General features: G+C 40.1%; 1 protein-coding gene across 1 annotated transcript in view; it reads left to right on the top strand.

Moving 5' to 3' along the window:
- The window catches only part of LOC148368286 (uncharacterized), a 105,556-nt gene that overhangs the window by 81,830 nt on the left and 7,039 nt on the right, over positions 1-16,687 (top strand). The window contains exons 4-5 of the mRNA XM_088330295.1: positions 11,057-11,350; positions 16,162-16,254. Coding sequence (XP_088186421.1) covers positions 11,057-11,350; positions 16,162-16,254 — 387 coding nt within the window. The remainder of the gene's footprint in view (positions 1-11,056; positions 11,351-16,161; positions 16,255-16,687) is intronic.

Here is a 16,687-nt window from a genome sequence, read left to right as displayed (position 1 = left end):
CCAAATTACACAACATGGTTAGACATTGAAATCGTATAACCTACCAATTTATTTTCCACTATCTTGTTCATCAATAAACTAAAAAATGAATGTGAGCAGCTTGTGGAAATGCCTGTAAGCATCCATGACGTCAACTTTTTACCACAAAGATCAACCACAATCAAGCATTCTTCATCAACAAAAACAAGTGATATGAACAGCTACCATACCATTCATCAACGAAATGTTATTGCAGAAAATATGAAACATGCACAGACGCTTCTTTTTATATATATATATATATATATATATATATATATATTCAAACGACACCCTTTGTCAAGGAGATGACCTCAAGTGTGGCTCATTCTCAAGGTTTCTCATGCTGGGATTTTTTTTTTAGTTTTTCCTTGCCCTCGCATAGGTTTCAGATCATGGGATGTTGTCTTGGTGGTCTTTCCAGCTCTCTGCGAGTTTTTCTGATTAGTGCCAGACGTTTCTCTCAAATGGGAAGTGTTGATGCTAGCTGACGTTGGCCATATTGACTCATTTTTGATGGCCTATAGAACATCTAGCTCTGTAGCTATCCAGGCATAGGGCACACCAAAAGAAAGCTTTAACAGTCATCTTTCATGAGACAACAGTTGATTTAGTCGATTTGATGACATTGCCAAGTTTTTTGAAAATACTTGTTTCCCGGAAAACTTGGCTCCTGGCAAAATAAGCATTTCAAGCAGAAGTTTCGACTCGGTGCTTTTTTTTAAATATCTATATTTTTGATACCTAGAATACCTAAACCATACTTTCCATTAACACAAGGGCATTTTGCTTGAAAAATAACATTTGATTGCAGGAACATTAAACCTATGCATGAACTTTGCAAAAATTCTCAGGCCCTGATGTCTCGGGTGCCGGATCACATGATTCAGGTCGTCATGGTGATCGCAGGGTCCTACGATACATTATCCCAACGAAGGCCCTTGGTCATTTTTTTTTTTTTTGAAAGAATAAAGATTTGAAGCGTTAACATTCTGTACTTATGCCTTTGCTTTTCTACTCACCACCCTACAGAGTAATACGGCGAAAAAGGGGAACAAAACGCGGCACTATGTGTTGACATAGATCTGGTCAAAGCTACTCCTAACATCTAGTGGTTAGTGGTGATTTAATTCCAAGAAATTTATAACTTACTCATCAGCAGCGCCGAAGCCTTTAGAATTTTTTTACGTTTTGGCACTCATAAAGAATACTTCTGAAAACGTACAAATATGTTATGGCACTGAACGAGTTGAGGGCAATACAAATAAATGTGACTTGTGTCTTGCAGACGTCAGCCAAGAATTTCTTCCTACTGCGCGGCAGGAACCAGAGTTGCCCGCCGTTAAAATTGAGGAGGATCTGAAGCCCTATCACGTTAAACAAGAGACAGAGGATGGGGAGCCCATTGGGGTTAAAGAAGAGGACGATTTTCCAGTCTTGCGAGTGGCCTGGGTCCGTTCAACCGTCGAAGATCAAGGTCAACTTGAAGATAATGGTTGGCGGGAGCCTCTAAACATCAGCTCCCGTCAACACGTGGAAACGGATGACGATGACACGTCCCACTCCGCAAACGCTGAAGGTGGTAACACATGTTCTCAGTGTTGGAAAACGTTTCGAAGCAAGTCTTATATGAAGTTGCATATGAAATACCACGCTGGCGAGAAGCCTTTTTCTTGTTCAGTTTGCGGTAAAAGATTCATTGAGAGTGACCACTTAAAAAAACACATTAGAACCCACACTGGAGAGAAGTCTTTTTCTTGTTCAGTTTGCGGTCAGAAATTCACCCAAAATGGACAATTGAAATCTCACCAACGAACTCACACTGGCGAGAAGCCTTTTTTTTTGCTCAGTTTGCGGTAAAAATTTCACACAGAGTGGGGGCTTGAAAATTCACACACTAACCCACACTGGGGAGAAGCCTTTTTTTTGCTCAGTTTGCGGTCAAAAATTCACCCAAAATGGACACTTGAAATCACACCAAAAAGCCCACACTGGCGAGAAGCCTTTTTCTTGCTCAGTTTGTGGGAAAACGTTCACAGAGAGAGGGAGTTTAACAAAACACATTAGAATCCACACTGGCGAAAAGCCTTTTACCTGTTCAGTTTGCGGTCAAATATTCACCCTAATTGGGCACTTGAAATCACACCAACTAACCCACACTGGCGAGAAGCCTTTTTCTTGCTCAGTTTGTGATAAAAGATTCATTGACTGTGGGAACTTAAAAAGACACGCTAGAACCCACACTGGTGAGAAGCCTTTCGCCTGCTCAGTTTGTGGTCTAAGATTTACCTTGAGTTGGACCTTAAAAAGACACACTCTAACCCACACTGGCAAGAAGCCTTTTTCTTGCTCGGTTTTTGATAAAAGATTCACCCAGTGTGGGACCTTAAAAAAGCACATTAGAACCCACACTGGCGAGAAGCCTTTTTCCTGCTCAGTTTGCGGTCAAAGATTCTTCCACAGTGGAGACTTAAAAAACACATGATAACCCACACTGGTGAGAAGCATTTTCTTGCTCAGTTAGTGGGAAAACTTTCACACAGAGTGGGGACTTAACAAAACACATTAGAATCCACACTGGGGAGAAGCCTTTTTCTTGCTCAGTGCGCGGTAAAAAAATCACCCTAATTGGACACTTGAAATCACACCAACTTACCCACACTGTCAAGTCAAGTCATTTTTATTTGTATAGCCCTTAATCACAAATCGTCTCAAAGGGCTTCACAAGTTATTACATATAAGAGGTTTAGGTTATTCGTATGCTATAGAGTAGAACTGAGTTTTAAGCTTAGACTTAAACATGTCCACTGAGGCAGCAGATCGGAGCTCAGGGGGAAGAGCATTCCACAACACCAAAAGAATCAGAAATCATTTCATGAGTGATGACTTTTGCCACTTTTTTGTGTTAACTCAAGACAAAATATAAAAGGGACTTGGATTTTCCTGGACCAAAATGAAGTTGAGAGTGGAAATCACCATGACCACATTGTAAGACAACATTAAACTGAAATATGAACTGTTATGAACTGTGCGCATGCATCTGTTGCCTCGGATTTCATGTGGTACTCATGTAGTGAAAGGAAGTCCTTTAGAGAACCGTCTTTTTTGGCTCAACTCATTAAAAAGAGCCGGCTCTCAAACGGCTCACTTGCTTTGATGCATTATAGTACGAATTACGATATTGTATAAAGAAGTTAAGAAAAAAAGGAAGTATAAAAGGAGAAAATGAAAAAAGACAGGTTCGTGGTTATCCCTTTAATCAGTATATTACCAACAATAATTTGATGCAGAAAATGAATTATTTTACTTAATTCTATTTGCATGTATTTTTTTCCTTCTACAGTGAACGTCCAAGCGACTTTATTTTTTAACTCTTTTCATAATAAACCCCATTCATGTCGAGCAACTCGGTATCTCACAACAAACGTTAATTAACAATATATATGATATAACAAATATAGCGCAGTGTGTGACACTGCTTGTGAATCTGCACGGGAACTCTACTTTGCGGTTTGAGGACCTGCAGCAGAAACGATCATAGATCACTTTCCTCATCGACCCTTTTAATGCAGAGACTGACTGAAATCCTTACTGGAGTTGATTGAGCTACGCGAAGATCACAGACTGAAATCTCTTCTGAAAGACGTTTTGGACTGAAAAATACCCATGTGGAAAAAGAGCCGTTCTCAATGTTCTCGTCAACATATGTCTGCGAGTCCCTGTTTTCTACCTTGAAACACGTGAAATCCATAATGGGACAAAGACTTCATCTGACAATTGGGAATATGTTACTCGGTGTTTTGTTTGGAGCAAATCTGCTACATGACAAAAGTAATTCAGTTTTTCTACTGAATTCCAGATTGGAAATGTAGGTACGGTTTTGTCGTGGTCTGAATTGATTTTCCCCATAAGAAATTCTGGTAAACTCTCTTAGCAGTTCTGTTTAGAGATCAACTCGGGCTCCAAAAAAATCCAGCCTCACCCTAAGTGTTGAAACCCGACGGAGTAACATGAATGGCAGGACGGCGCCCGGAACAAACCCTAAATTATTTTTTTTGTTAGGCCGCCGTCAGACTAATGAACTTGATTTTGCAGGACAAGCCCCTCCCAGCCATCTCCGGGCATGGGCAGGGGGACAGTTGTTGTGTGTCAGAGAGAGGAAGATAATTAGATAGTGAGAAAACGTGTGTCTGATGAGATGAGAGAGAGGTAGGTGCATTTGTGTGGAGGGGGTATGTGACCTCCAGGGTAGATGCTGCGTTAACTCTGGTTAAGGTGCATTTGATGTGTGTGTTGAGGGTGGACACTTTCCTTAAAACCAACACAAGAACAATACTTCTTTTATTGTAAGGAGAGGAGTCTGCTTTGGAAAATAATATGATTATCACCGCTAGATGGCAAAGTCTCTCAGGTCAGAGAAGGGTGCTTGGGCCAAGTCTCGCGGGACATCACGTGATTTAGTGAGACTTGATCAATAAATGATCCTTAATGCCAACAATGAAATGGAGTGAGACTGACATTTCTCATCTATCAGATGAGGTAAAACACCAAAAACAAAATACATAATAAACAAATGTGTAACACCATCTGGGTCCCGTTAGACTTCAACTTTGTTTAAATTCGCGTAATATGTCGCGTCAAATTTCGATAGTTATTGTGCGCCGACCTATCGAGTATTCTATGTGTTTCGGTTGCTGCGTTCCTGAAAAGACGAGATTTGAGTTTTCTAACCTCCGACCAGGAGAAAGGGTATGTACCCCAACTTTGTAACTAGGACCTCCACCTCGAGTGTCCTTACGACGATATTTCCCTGGTTTGGGGTTAGAAAATCCCGATTTCCCACATTCTTAAGACGTTCTTCGGTCGTATCTGGTAGGAAAACCCGAAACACCCACTTTCTTGAATGCAGCACGTGATCCGTGCTACACGAACCCACAATCCATTGCGGTGTGGTTTGGAAGGAGAAGGTGTCATGGCTGCCGAACACTAGAACGTCGAGAAAGTCCTGTTGTCGACTTCAAACGACGTAAACTCGACAGAAGTATCACTTTGCGGTCCTTTTCCAAAGTTTGTTCTATTAACTGCCGTGTTGGAGCGTTTTTTCGTTCAAATTCGGATAAAATGTGCTCCAGTGGGGAAGGACCTTTTCAGGAGAAGCTTCGGGGAGCCAAAGAGGAGACCGAGCTAGAACTTCGGCGACCGGAGGCTGGTTCCAAGCAGCTCGAGGCAGGTCCGTCATTTTCGCTTTTGCTACAGTGACAATGCTTCCCAAACTTCAAAATTAGTGATTCAAAAGAAACAACGAATAGTGGGTTTTAATTCAAATGCAACCTTTTTCAGCCTTTTACAGTAAATGACAAATTTTTCACCTCTAGCAAATACTAAAAGTGCAGGAAATAAAGTGAAGTTTAGCAGCAACTGGTATGAAATAGCATCCAAACTTATATATATTTGTAACCGCGGTGTAGCCGTGCCACCAAAGATCCACATTCAGGCTGGACTGGATGATGAGGTTTTTAATACAGTTGCTGCAATGAATAAGTCACACGCAACACGTGGTTAGCACCTCCGCTAGTTCTCATCATCGTTAGCAGCGCACTGTAGCCTGCCCTAAACATCAAATACTTCTTTTCAATTCACATAAAATACATTTTAGAATATAAACCTTAACAATACATTTTTACATACATTTTAACAAGAAATCGTAAAGTGTTTTTTTTTAACGTTTACAATGAATTCAACATATTTTTCTTTAAACTGAATTTTAACCAACATCATCCTTTTTATATAGATGAGAAAATAGAAATAATAACAAGAACGGGTACTATTTACCTGCAAATGAATGAGTCACATAATATGAGGTAGTACAGTAAAATATTTGAAATAACTCGATTTTCAAATATTTTCGACGGACGGTGTGCCACGGAACTTTTTTTTATAATTAAAAGTGTTCATTGGTTCAAAAAGGCTTTATACAATTAAAATGTCTATTCATGTTGTATATTTGGATTGGTGTAAATTAATATCATTATTTCACCAATATTATTTTGTATAATGTACAATATTGCTGTGAACGGAAAAATCTTGAAGTGATAACTGATTTGTATTACCAATAAACTTTGATGATTAAAACTCAATGAATATATAGATTTATATGATATATTTGTTGCCGATTTACAATTTCATCCTCGATAACACTAAATATGTGATATATATATATATATATATATAAATAAAGGCTCGGTTTTCTTGCTTTGTCCCTACATTACCAATTTTGTAACATCGTGCTAGGAAAATTAAAACAACCAGGACAAAAAGAAACAAAGCGGAAAAATATAATCAAGGAAAAAGAAATAAAAGAATAAACAACATTTAATTTCCTCGTGCTGAGGTTTTGAGGTTTTCTTTGCCCGGATGTCGGTTTCAGATCAGGGGATGGTGTCGTTGTAATCCTGTGCAGTCCAACGAGACGTCTTGTGATTAAGGGCCAAACATAGAAATAGGACTTGACCCATCAACACTGGAAAACACAGAAAGGGGAATGAAAACATTTCAAAATCTACAAAAAAAAAGAGAAAATACAAAACAATTGGAACTTTTCTTTATGCCCAACACGTTTAAAGTCGACCACACAGGATCCCCTAAAAATGCACAGCGGCCAATCACAAGAGGGGTATCGGGCGTTTTGGAGGGGAGCCGGCTCCCTTTGTTCACTTCCAAGAGCTGGCTCATAGAGACCCTTCGTTCACAAAGGATACGAGTTGGTTGCCAGAGCTTCCACTAATGGCAACAGCGCTCGGCCCTCGTTCGCTTTTTCTTTTGGCGTATTCGTAAATACTATATTGGTAATTGCTATGTAACCATATGCAGGGTTCGTACGAGTGCTTGAAAGCCTTGAATATGCTCTAAATTTAATGTTGTGTTTTCGAGGTCAGCGAAAAGCTTGAGTTTTGGGTGAGGTGCTTGAAAATGTTGCCATTGTTGCAATTGTTCTCTTGGCCATCTGACTCTATAGACCATGCAATAAATGAAGAAGTGTCTCAAGAGGACAACTCTATTTAGTAAACTGGCTCTTCTAATTCGGTTTACTGAGAAGAGCCGGCTCTCTTGGCTCCCAAACAGCTCCTCCGAGTTTTGTTTTTAATGATGTATCATCAATAATAATAGAACATTATTTACCAAATTATTCAACAGTTAGCCATATATGTTTGCACGGGATCCCCAAAGGACACATTCAATCAAAATATTTACTGATCTACAAAAACAAATTGTACAATACAAAACAATATAAGCTTTTGACACACTGAACACAAAATCCCTGAAAATGCAAAACATGAACATATCAATTACAAATATTAACCCTTCGGTGCTAAAATAGAAAATGCAAAAAAAAAACAATTTGCAATTCTATCTTGACCGATTTAGTAACATATGATAAGCACACAAAAAATACGAATTCAAATAAGTAAAACAAAAAGCAAAAGATCAGCAGTCGATTGAAAGATTGAATGCACTCTTATCATAAAAATGAGTTCAAATTTGGCTCATTTTTCTGCTTTTATACACAATTACATTATTCTTTTTTTTCTTTTGTATTGAAATCTATTATTTCGCAACACCTTCAGAGCTGTTTCTGTGTTTGTAAACAAGTGTGATGTTGCCAAGTGGTGTGGGCATTGTTGAAGCACAATGGCAGAATTGATGTCAGTTTATAGCAGCACTTTCACACAAAGATCGTAGGTGATGGATAGGAAAATCCCAAAGTAGCACAAAGTATATGTGCTAGGAGCAAGATAGCAATTTTATTTTAATCATCAAAGACGACAACAACAAAAAATCTTTATTCTGATGCCCGCTGGATTTTTATTACCTTTGGAGGTACTGGAGAAAAATAAAAAAATGGCTTTGGAAGTGCTTGAAAAGTGCTCGAATTTGACCATGAAAACGATGTATGAACTTTCTTTCCATTACTTCCTGTATAGTTAATCTTGAGGTTGGCTGTGTATTACGCCAAAGGCCCTTGCAACATTTGACATCTCGTATTTTGCCGTCGACGTCAACCGTACTTAACTTTCAAATAAGGTCCGGTCTTCTGTCTCGCTCATTCTTTAAAAATACGTACCTTATTTCTAAATCAGTCACGTGCGCTAGGGGTGTTTCTCAGACGACATATTTGCCTAACGGTGAATATTTTTCATATCCGCAAATCTTTTTATCATCTGCGATCACCGTCTATTTTCTTTACCTTTGACCGAATTGTCGAGAAATTGACGTAACGTTAACTTTCAAAACCAAGCATCGCTTCAGTTGTTTGAGGTCGTGTATTTTCACATCCTAAGGGCGCAGTCTCCCAAGTTGGATTTTTGGGGGTTTATTCCAAGTGACAGCAGTAAGAAGGGCTGCACGATGAACGGAAATCGAATCGATATTGCCATGTGACGTGGTGCGATAGCGTAACCGCAAACCACTGCGTTTTTTTTCCAATGATTCATACTTCCAGTTTTTTGTTTGATTGAAGGAGTATTTGTCCGACAAAAATGGTCACATTCCGTGGTTTAACGGCGCCGGCCAATCAGATGCGATCTTTTAATGGCACCAACCAGTAAAGGCGAGGCAAAGTTTGCAAGACGTGTGCGTGCGACTTTAAGAGACTGGTGTAAGCTGCCGGTCAGCCTAGCGGCGCGTACACAGATGGCCACCAAAACAAACGCCACATTTTAGCTTTAGTGGCTCGTTACATTGAAAATACATTTTTAAATTGAAAAGTGCAAAGAAAATTCGATCACTACAGGGTGCACCCTGTATTTTAATCCCGTCCCGGAATTGACTGAGCCGCCAGTGGAAAGCTAACTGCTCAGCTAACAACACTTAAGCCGGCGCTGCCGAACATGGCTCGTCACAAACGCCAGATCCCTTACCCGTATGACAGACGACTCGGAGCTACCACTCGTTTAAAACTGCTACATCTGTGACCCCCTTTTTTCAATCATCACAAAGACATCGAAGAAGTCGCGGGGACCCGACTCTAGCGTGTAGCTTGCCAGCCCCTTTGTTTATTTACGCTGAAAGCAATAACCCTCCAATTTCGTTGTCCTTTTGTATCATGACAAGAAAGACCATTTATCCAACTGCAGTTCTGTTTTGATTTTTACATCTATAGTTGCTATTTTGTAACTCTCTGTTTCCAAGTACGTCATCTGGAGTCATGTTGACACGTCGCAATGTTTGTTTTCCCTGCAAACTTTGTTTCGAAACGGCGCAAGCGATGTGAAGCTAGCGTAGCCGCTAAAGTGTGCCGCGATTTTGGCTTCTATGGTTTTGGAAGGAGAAAGCACATAGTTATTATCATCATCGGTCTGGACATCAAACCTCGGACCTATCCAAGGCTGTGGGAAATAAAAGTATTGCAACAAATGCTGATCGAGAATCTGCTGAGCAACAGGTCATTGCTTTTATGAGTCATAAAGGGATAGCTATCACTGCTGACGACAACGAAGCATTAGTTTGTAAACTAATAAGATACAAGGAACTAGGACTTCAAATTGTAGAGTATACATAAAGTAAATCGGCACTCCAGAAGGAGAAATTGTTTGGATTCGAGAAATGCAGGAGCTGGACAGGTTTGCCTGAAGATCTGGATAGAGCGGTAAATCCATATAATGACACTGGACAATGATGGATTCAAATGATAGAATGGCATTCTGGACTGACAACATAGACACCTTTATTAAATATCACAATGAAAAAAATCGATCATACTATATAAGGCCATGATCTACCGGAACTGAGCATTATTGATCACACTGACTCCAATCATTCTAAATTAGATGAATTTGAGAACCCGTTTGTTGTGATTGTATTTAATTTATATATTAACGATATTTTTAATATTTCAAAACGATTTAAATGAGTAATTTCTGCAAACATTTTCAATTTAAATGATAACTATATTGATTTGATAACTTGCAATGATCATGAATTAATCAACCTAAACCTAAAAATGATAATAACAACAATAAAAATAAACATAATATTTATAATAACAGTTATGATATAATAATAACAACAATAACAAGGTAACTATTGTTTTAAATGCAGTATTTCCAATCTCACTCATATCCCATTTTCTTTATCCCTGTATTTCGCCGGTGATGTTTTTTTGTATTTAAATTTGAACACATGACTATTTAGACATTGTTTGATCTCATCTTGTAAATTATTCTGACTTGACATATAAATAAAGTATCTCTACATTTAAATAAAAGAAGTCATATTCTTTGGTAATCGCAAGGCAAATCAAGATTTTGAAGTCAAAATGGATGGTGCTGCAATGGACACTGTAACAGAAATTGAGTTTTTAGGGGTCATAATAGACAATAAATGAAGCTGGAAAACACACATCAGACACATACAAACTAAAGTATCTAAAAGCATTTCAATCATTAATAAAGCCAAATTCATTTTAAACTATAATGCATTGTGTTTATGATATTGTTCTGTAGTTCTGCCATACTTAACATATTGTGCAGAAGTCTGGGGCAATCACAAAAGTTATCCTCCAAAAACCATACACAGGGTAGGATATCGGGATCATACGGACATTTTATTCCTGCAGTCCAAATGATTAAAATTAGATGATTTATTCAAATTTTTCACTGCACAACTGCTATTTAAGGTCAACAAAAACATAGTGCCAGAAAGGATTCCCTCGAAAAGAGGGAAATTATAACTTAAGGGGCTGTCGTAAATTAATCATCCCAAATGTGAAAACCACCAGGAAAAGTATGTGTGTGTCTGTGTGCAGAGTCTCACTTTGGAACAATTTCCAAGACGATCTGAACAAAGCCACTCTTTGCATCTACTGGTGATTTATCATACTGATTTCATTCCCAGAGGCCTAATACTTACTGATCAGCAGCGCTTAAGCCTTTAGAATTTTTTTACGTTTTGGCACTCTGGGACAATGCTTTTGAAAACGTAGATTACGGCACTGAACGAGTTGAGGGCAATACAAATAAATGTGTCTTGTGTCTTGCAGACGTCAGCCAAGAATATCTTCCTACTGCACGGCAGGAACCAGAGTTGCCTGACGTTAAAATTGAGGAGGAGGATCTGAAGCCTTATCACGTTAAGCAAGAAACAGAGGATGGGGAGCCTGTTCGCGTTAAACAGGAGGACTATTTTCCAGTCTTGCCAGTGACCGGGGTCCGTTCAACCGTCCAATATCGAGGTCAACCTGAAGATAACGGTAGGCGGGATCCTCGAAGCATCAGCTCCCGTCAACACGTAGAAACGGATGACGGCGACTCGTCCCACTCCGCAAACGCTGAAGGTGGTAACACATGTTCTCAGTGTGGGAAAACGTTTCAAAGCAAGTCTTATATGAAGTTGCATATGAAATTCCACGCTGGGGAGAAGCCTTTTGCCTGCTCAGTTTGCGATAAAAGATTCACTACAAGTGGAAACTTAAAGAGTCACATTAGATCCCACACTGGCGAGAAGCCTTTCGCCTGCTCGGTTTGTGGTCAAAAATTCTCCCGAAATGGACCCTTGAAATCACACCAAATAACCCACACTGGCGAGAAGCCTTTTTCCTGCTCATTTTGTGGTCTAAGATTAACCACGAGTTATACCTTAAAACGACACATTAGAACCCACACTGGCGAAAAACCTTTTTCCTGCTCAGTTTGCGGTCAAAGTTTCACCCAAATTGGACACTTTAAATCACACCAACTAACCCACACTGGCGAGAAGCCTTTTTCCTGCTCGGTTTGTGGAAAACGATTCTCACAGAATGGGAGCTTAAAATCGCACCATAAAACTCACACTGGCGAGAAGCCTTTTTCTTGTTCAGTTTGCGGACAAGTATTCACTACAAATGGGGGCTTAAAGAATCACATTAGAACCCACACTGGCGAGAAATCTTTTTCTTGTTTAGTTTGCGGTAAAAAATTCACCCAAAAGGGAACATTGAAATCACACCAACTAACCCACACTGGCGAAAAGCCTTTTTCTTGCTCAGTTTGTGGTCAAAAATTCCCCCGAAAAGAACACTTGAAATCACACCAACTAACCCACACTGGCGAGAAGCCTTTTTCCTGCTCAGTTTGCGGTCGAAGATTCAGAGAAAGATTGAGCTTAAAAAGGCACACTAAAACCCACACTGGCGAGAAGCCTTTCGCCTGCTCAATTTGTGGAAAAGCATACATCCAATGTGGGAACTTAAAGAAACACATTAGAACCCACAATGGCGAGGAGCCTTTGACCTGTTGACATTGTGGTAAAAAAAAAAAAAATCATCCATATTGGACACTAAATATTACACACAAGAACCCACACCGGTGCAAAGACCTCTGCCTGCTCGGTTTGTGGTCAAACATTTACTGAAAGTGGGAGATTAAAAACTTGACAACGTATCACACAGGCCGTCTATTGGAACATAACTGCCACAAAACTATTTCCCCTCACCTTTTTCCAACCACTGACTTTGCCAACACATCAAAAAACCCACATTCATTCACAGGAAGTGAGCAGACTCCAGCAGTATAATAAAGATTTGAAACCCCAAAGTCTTCAAATGGATTCAAACAATTCATGATTTGCGTATGTGTCATGTTTCTTGATAAATGATAGAATCTTTTCTTCCGGCGCCGTCACGAATGGCAGCCACTCCAGCAGCTCCCGTGTTATTTTTGATTGTTCTCGATTGTTCTCAGCTCAGGGATGCTGCTGGAAATGTGAATTTCCCTTCGGGGATGAACAAAGTATCTATCTATCTATCTATTTCCTCGTGTGTCCGCATACAATTTTGCCTGTTGTCAACAACTATATTACCGTATTTTCCACACTAAAAGGCGCACCGTGTTATAAGGCTCACCTTCAATGAATGATATATTTTAAAACGTTTTCCATACATAAGGCACACCGCATTATAAGGCGCTATAAGTGCATGCTGGTTTAAGATCAGGTAATCGTGCAATTTTGTAATTGTAATCCTGTGCAGTCCTTGGAGACATTTTTGTGATTAAGGGCTATTTAAATAAATGTGACTTGACTTGGCTACAGGAGAGGATGTAGTTACGTTATGCAACTGTTAGATGGTGCCATGCTAAAGGGAATGTCAACAAAACAGTCAGATAGGTCAGTCAGACTTTAATAGATAACAAACAAGCTTTCCACAACGCCATTCACTCCCAAAATGAATAAACAGCTGTTTCATTATTTATTATTATTTTTATTACAAATTAAAGAGAATCGTTGTTTAATATTTCCCAGGATGCACAGCGCACTTCTTCTTCTACGCGAAAAACGGAGTTGGTGGCTGCTTCTCTTAGTTGCGAGACCTTGCAATTCAATATTGATCCATATACCTGTATAAGGCGCACAGGATTATAAGGCGCATAGTCAGCTTTTTTTTTTAAAAATCTGATTTTATGTGCGCCTTCTAGTGCGGAAAGTACGGTATTATAACAATAAGACCTTGGTCCCTAGGGTTGGGGCCCTGTTCTCACCAGAGCCCCAAAGCTTGGAGATTCTGTGGTTTTCTCCGTCCCCGTCGTCCGGATGAGAACAATCCCCGTGAAGTCCACCGCCAAAAGAGATAGGAAGAGATAGGAACCTTTATTTCTTCATCTTCCTGGTTGGCCATTTTCTGCTTCTCACACACTCCTCCCCTGAGGGACTTTTTGTTCTCAAAAGTACACAAAAAGGGCTAGTGCAACAACCTCTTTGATGTTTTGGGCAAATAATCCATGTTGGTACGCTATGAAAACAATCCCTGATCATTGAAATTAGTCTATTATCTTCAAACCGGGTTCATTCATCGGTACTGTTAACCTGTTGCATCGTTTCTTCCACCTTTCTAACACTGACTTGTGTGAACAATGTAGAATAGAAATTACTTTCATTGTCATTCTTTGTAACCCTGCACACAGAACGAAATGTCGATACACCTGACCCGTACAGTTAAACTGTAACGAGCCGATGAAGCCACACAGCCAAACGGGGGCGCCGCCATTTTAGACCCAAGTGCTGTGTTGTCATTAGGTGACCAAACCCCCCAATTCCAACCCTTAATGCCATTCTCGGAGCGGGCGCCCTACCATCTAGGCTATCGAGCTGGTGAATGTGCTTAATTCTTTCGTTTGATTCAATTTTCTTTGTCCTGTGAATAACACATAGTTTGTTAAAATCAAACTGCATGCATTATTTGTGGGTCGATGTTATTTTTCTTCTGGACTGATCAATCACTATCCATATCAACGAACTACAAAATCGATCATTTAAAGCTGAAAATACATTGTGTTTAGAGTTGCATCCTTTATGATAAATGCTAGACACAGACTGTTTCAAATTAATTCGTGTTGGAAACCGAAAGCACCACCTGCTGACCGAATTCCTAACCACCAAATTAGATTCTGAACCAAATGCGCGAAGTTGCCCCTACCAAGATGGCCGCCACGGAGGCACACGAGTTAGCGGGCTGCTACAGCACACCGACCTCTGTTATTATCTCTGTCCCACAATCCGTTGCGGCGGCGTTTCGAATGTGAAGGTGTCATGGCTGCCGAACAAGAGAATGTCGAGAAAGTCCTGTAGTCGACTTCAAACGACGTAAACTCGAAAGTAGTATCACTTTGCGGTCCTTTCCTAAGGTCTGTCTTATTTACTCCCGAGTTGGAGCGTTTTTTCGTTTAAACTTGGAGAAAATGTGCTCCAGTGGGGAAGAAGGACCTCTCCAAGAGAAGCTTCGGGGAGCCAAAGAGGAGACCGAGCGAGAATGTCGACGTCTGGACGCTGTTTCCAAGCAGCTCGGGGCAGGTCCGACATTTTCGTTTCTGCTACAGTGACAATGCTTCCCAAACTTTTGCAGGCTAGCGGAAAAAAAAATCAAAGTTAAAACCAAAAGTGCAGGAAATAAAATTAAGTTTAGCAGCAACTCGTATGAAGTCGCATCAAAACTTCAATAGTTCCTTGATTTCTTTACAATAAAAAAGAAAAATAAATACCAATATGACTCAAAACAACAAGTGCATCGCAATTTCAACTGTGCAGATTTTACACAACCTCATGGAAATGTCAGGGTTTGGTGCCTTCAGTCCTTCTTATATCCAAAAGATGCCAGCTTTACCACATGTTCATGTAAGAGTCAATATGGCGGCGCCCCTGTTTGGCTGCGGCTGCATCGGCTCGCAACAGTTTTTTACACGTCGGCCATAAGATCCAGTCTTCGACTCAGTTTTGACGGCGCACAAAGTCGGCTCGAACTGCAGATTCATATACGATCGCAGTTTTTTTTTGCTGGATATGCGATCATCCAGACATACAGCGCTCAGTGCTACGACCACTCGGGAGTGTTTATTAGCCACGGACTGCTATGTCAACGAGACCCAGCGGCCTACAAAGCAGCGAAGCAGAGTGGCAAGACAGCGGCGTGTACAGTCTTTTGTTGTTGCTGTTTAAATAAACATCTCTCAAGTCAGGTCTCACCACATCCCTCGTGCCCTGCGTTTGGGACTGTCCGACACCTCGTGACAGGAAATGTTCCAATCTCGCCTTAAGACACACCGAAATTTATTGGCTTCTGAGTAACCTCATACTTTTGTTTCCTCATCCTTGAGGGAGAAGGACAAGTTTAGAAGTTTGACAGGTTCAGGCGTCCTGAGTATTCAGATTGGCACCTGGACCAGATGCATGCTATTGTAGAACCTGCGGCATATTTTTAAATTTTGAGACTGGAAGTTTGATATCTCTATAACTTACTCTACATTGAATGTTGAGGTTGATTGTGTATTTTGCACTGAGGCCCTTGCAACAACCAATGCAACCTGCTTAAATGTCTTCAACTCTGGAGAGTGTTATGTTTTTCAGATCAGACGTTTTCAACTTGACTAAAATGTAGTTAAAACAAATAAGATAAAACAAACATTTGTTTTAAAATTGCCTCTTATTCGTGTTACTTGTTTGTTTCAAGTATGTGATTTTGTCAACTTTGTCTTAAATTTGACATCTAAAGGCATCCAAAAAGTCTTGAATTTAATTTACCTTAAGCTGGAGGAACCCTGTGGTGTTCTGTGCGTCCCTTTGTGAGTTTCTGTGATTTAAGGTGTCACAAATAAATGTGATTTGACTTGTGTGTTGCAGACATCGGTGAAGAATATCTTCCTACTGCGTGGCAGGAACCAGAGTTGCCAGGAACTGTTTACAAGATACTCCGAGTTGTGTTGAACAGAGCAGGTTGGTCGTTTTTCTTTCTGCAACGTCATCGACATCACTTATTTGGCCGTCGACGTCCACCGTACTTTCCTTTCGAATAAGGTCCTGGCTTCTGTCTCGCTCATTCTTTCAAAATACATACAGTGAGGAAAATAAGTATTTGAACACCCTGCTATTTTGCTACATCTCCCACTTAGAAATCATGGAGGAGACTGAAATTTTCATCGTGGATCCATGTCCACTCTGACACAGATAAACTAACAAGAAAAATCCATGATTTTTGAACAAATTAATTGTATGATATAGCGGAAAATAAATATTTGAACACCTGAGAAAATGAGTGTTAATATTTGCTATGGTATCCTTTGTCTGCTATTACAGAGGTCAAACGTTTCCAGTAGTCTTTCACCAGGTTTGCACACACTGCTGGAGATTCCTGGCCCATTCCTCCACA

The sequence above is a fragment of the Urocampus carinirostris genome, chromosome 3 (assembly GCF_059441175.1).
Source record: "Urocampus carinirostris isolate Australia breed hairy pipefish chromosome 3, RoL_Ucar_1.0, whole genome shotgun sequence".
NCBI lineage: Eukaryota > Metazoa > Chordata > Actinopteri > Syngnathiformes > Syngnathidae > Urocampus > Urocampus carinirostris.
Note: the sequence above shows the minus strand (reverse complement) of the source record. Positions and strands in the feature narration are given on the sequence as shown.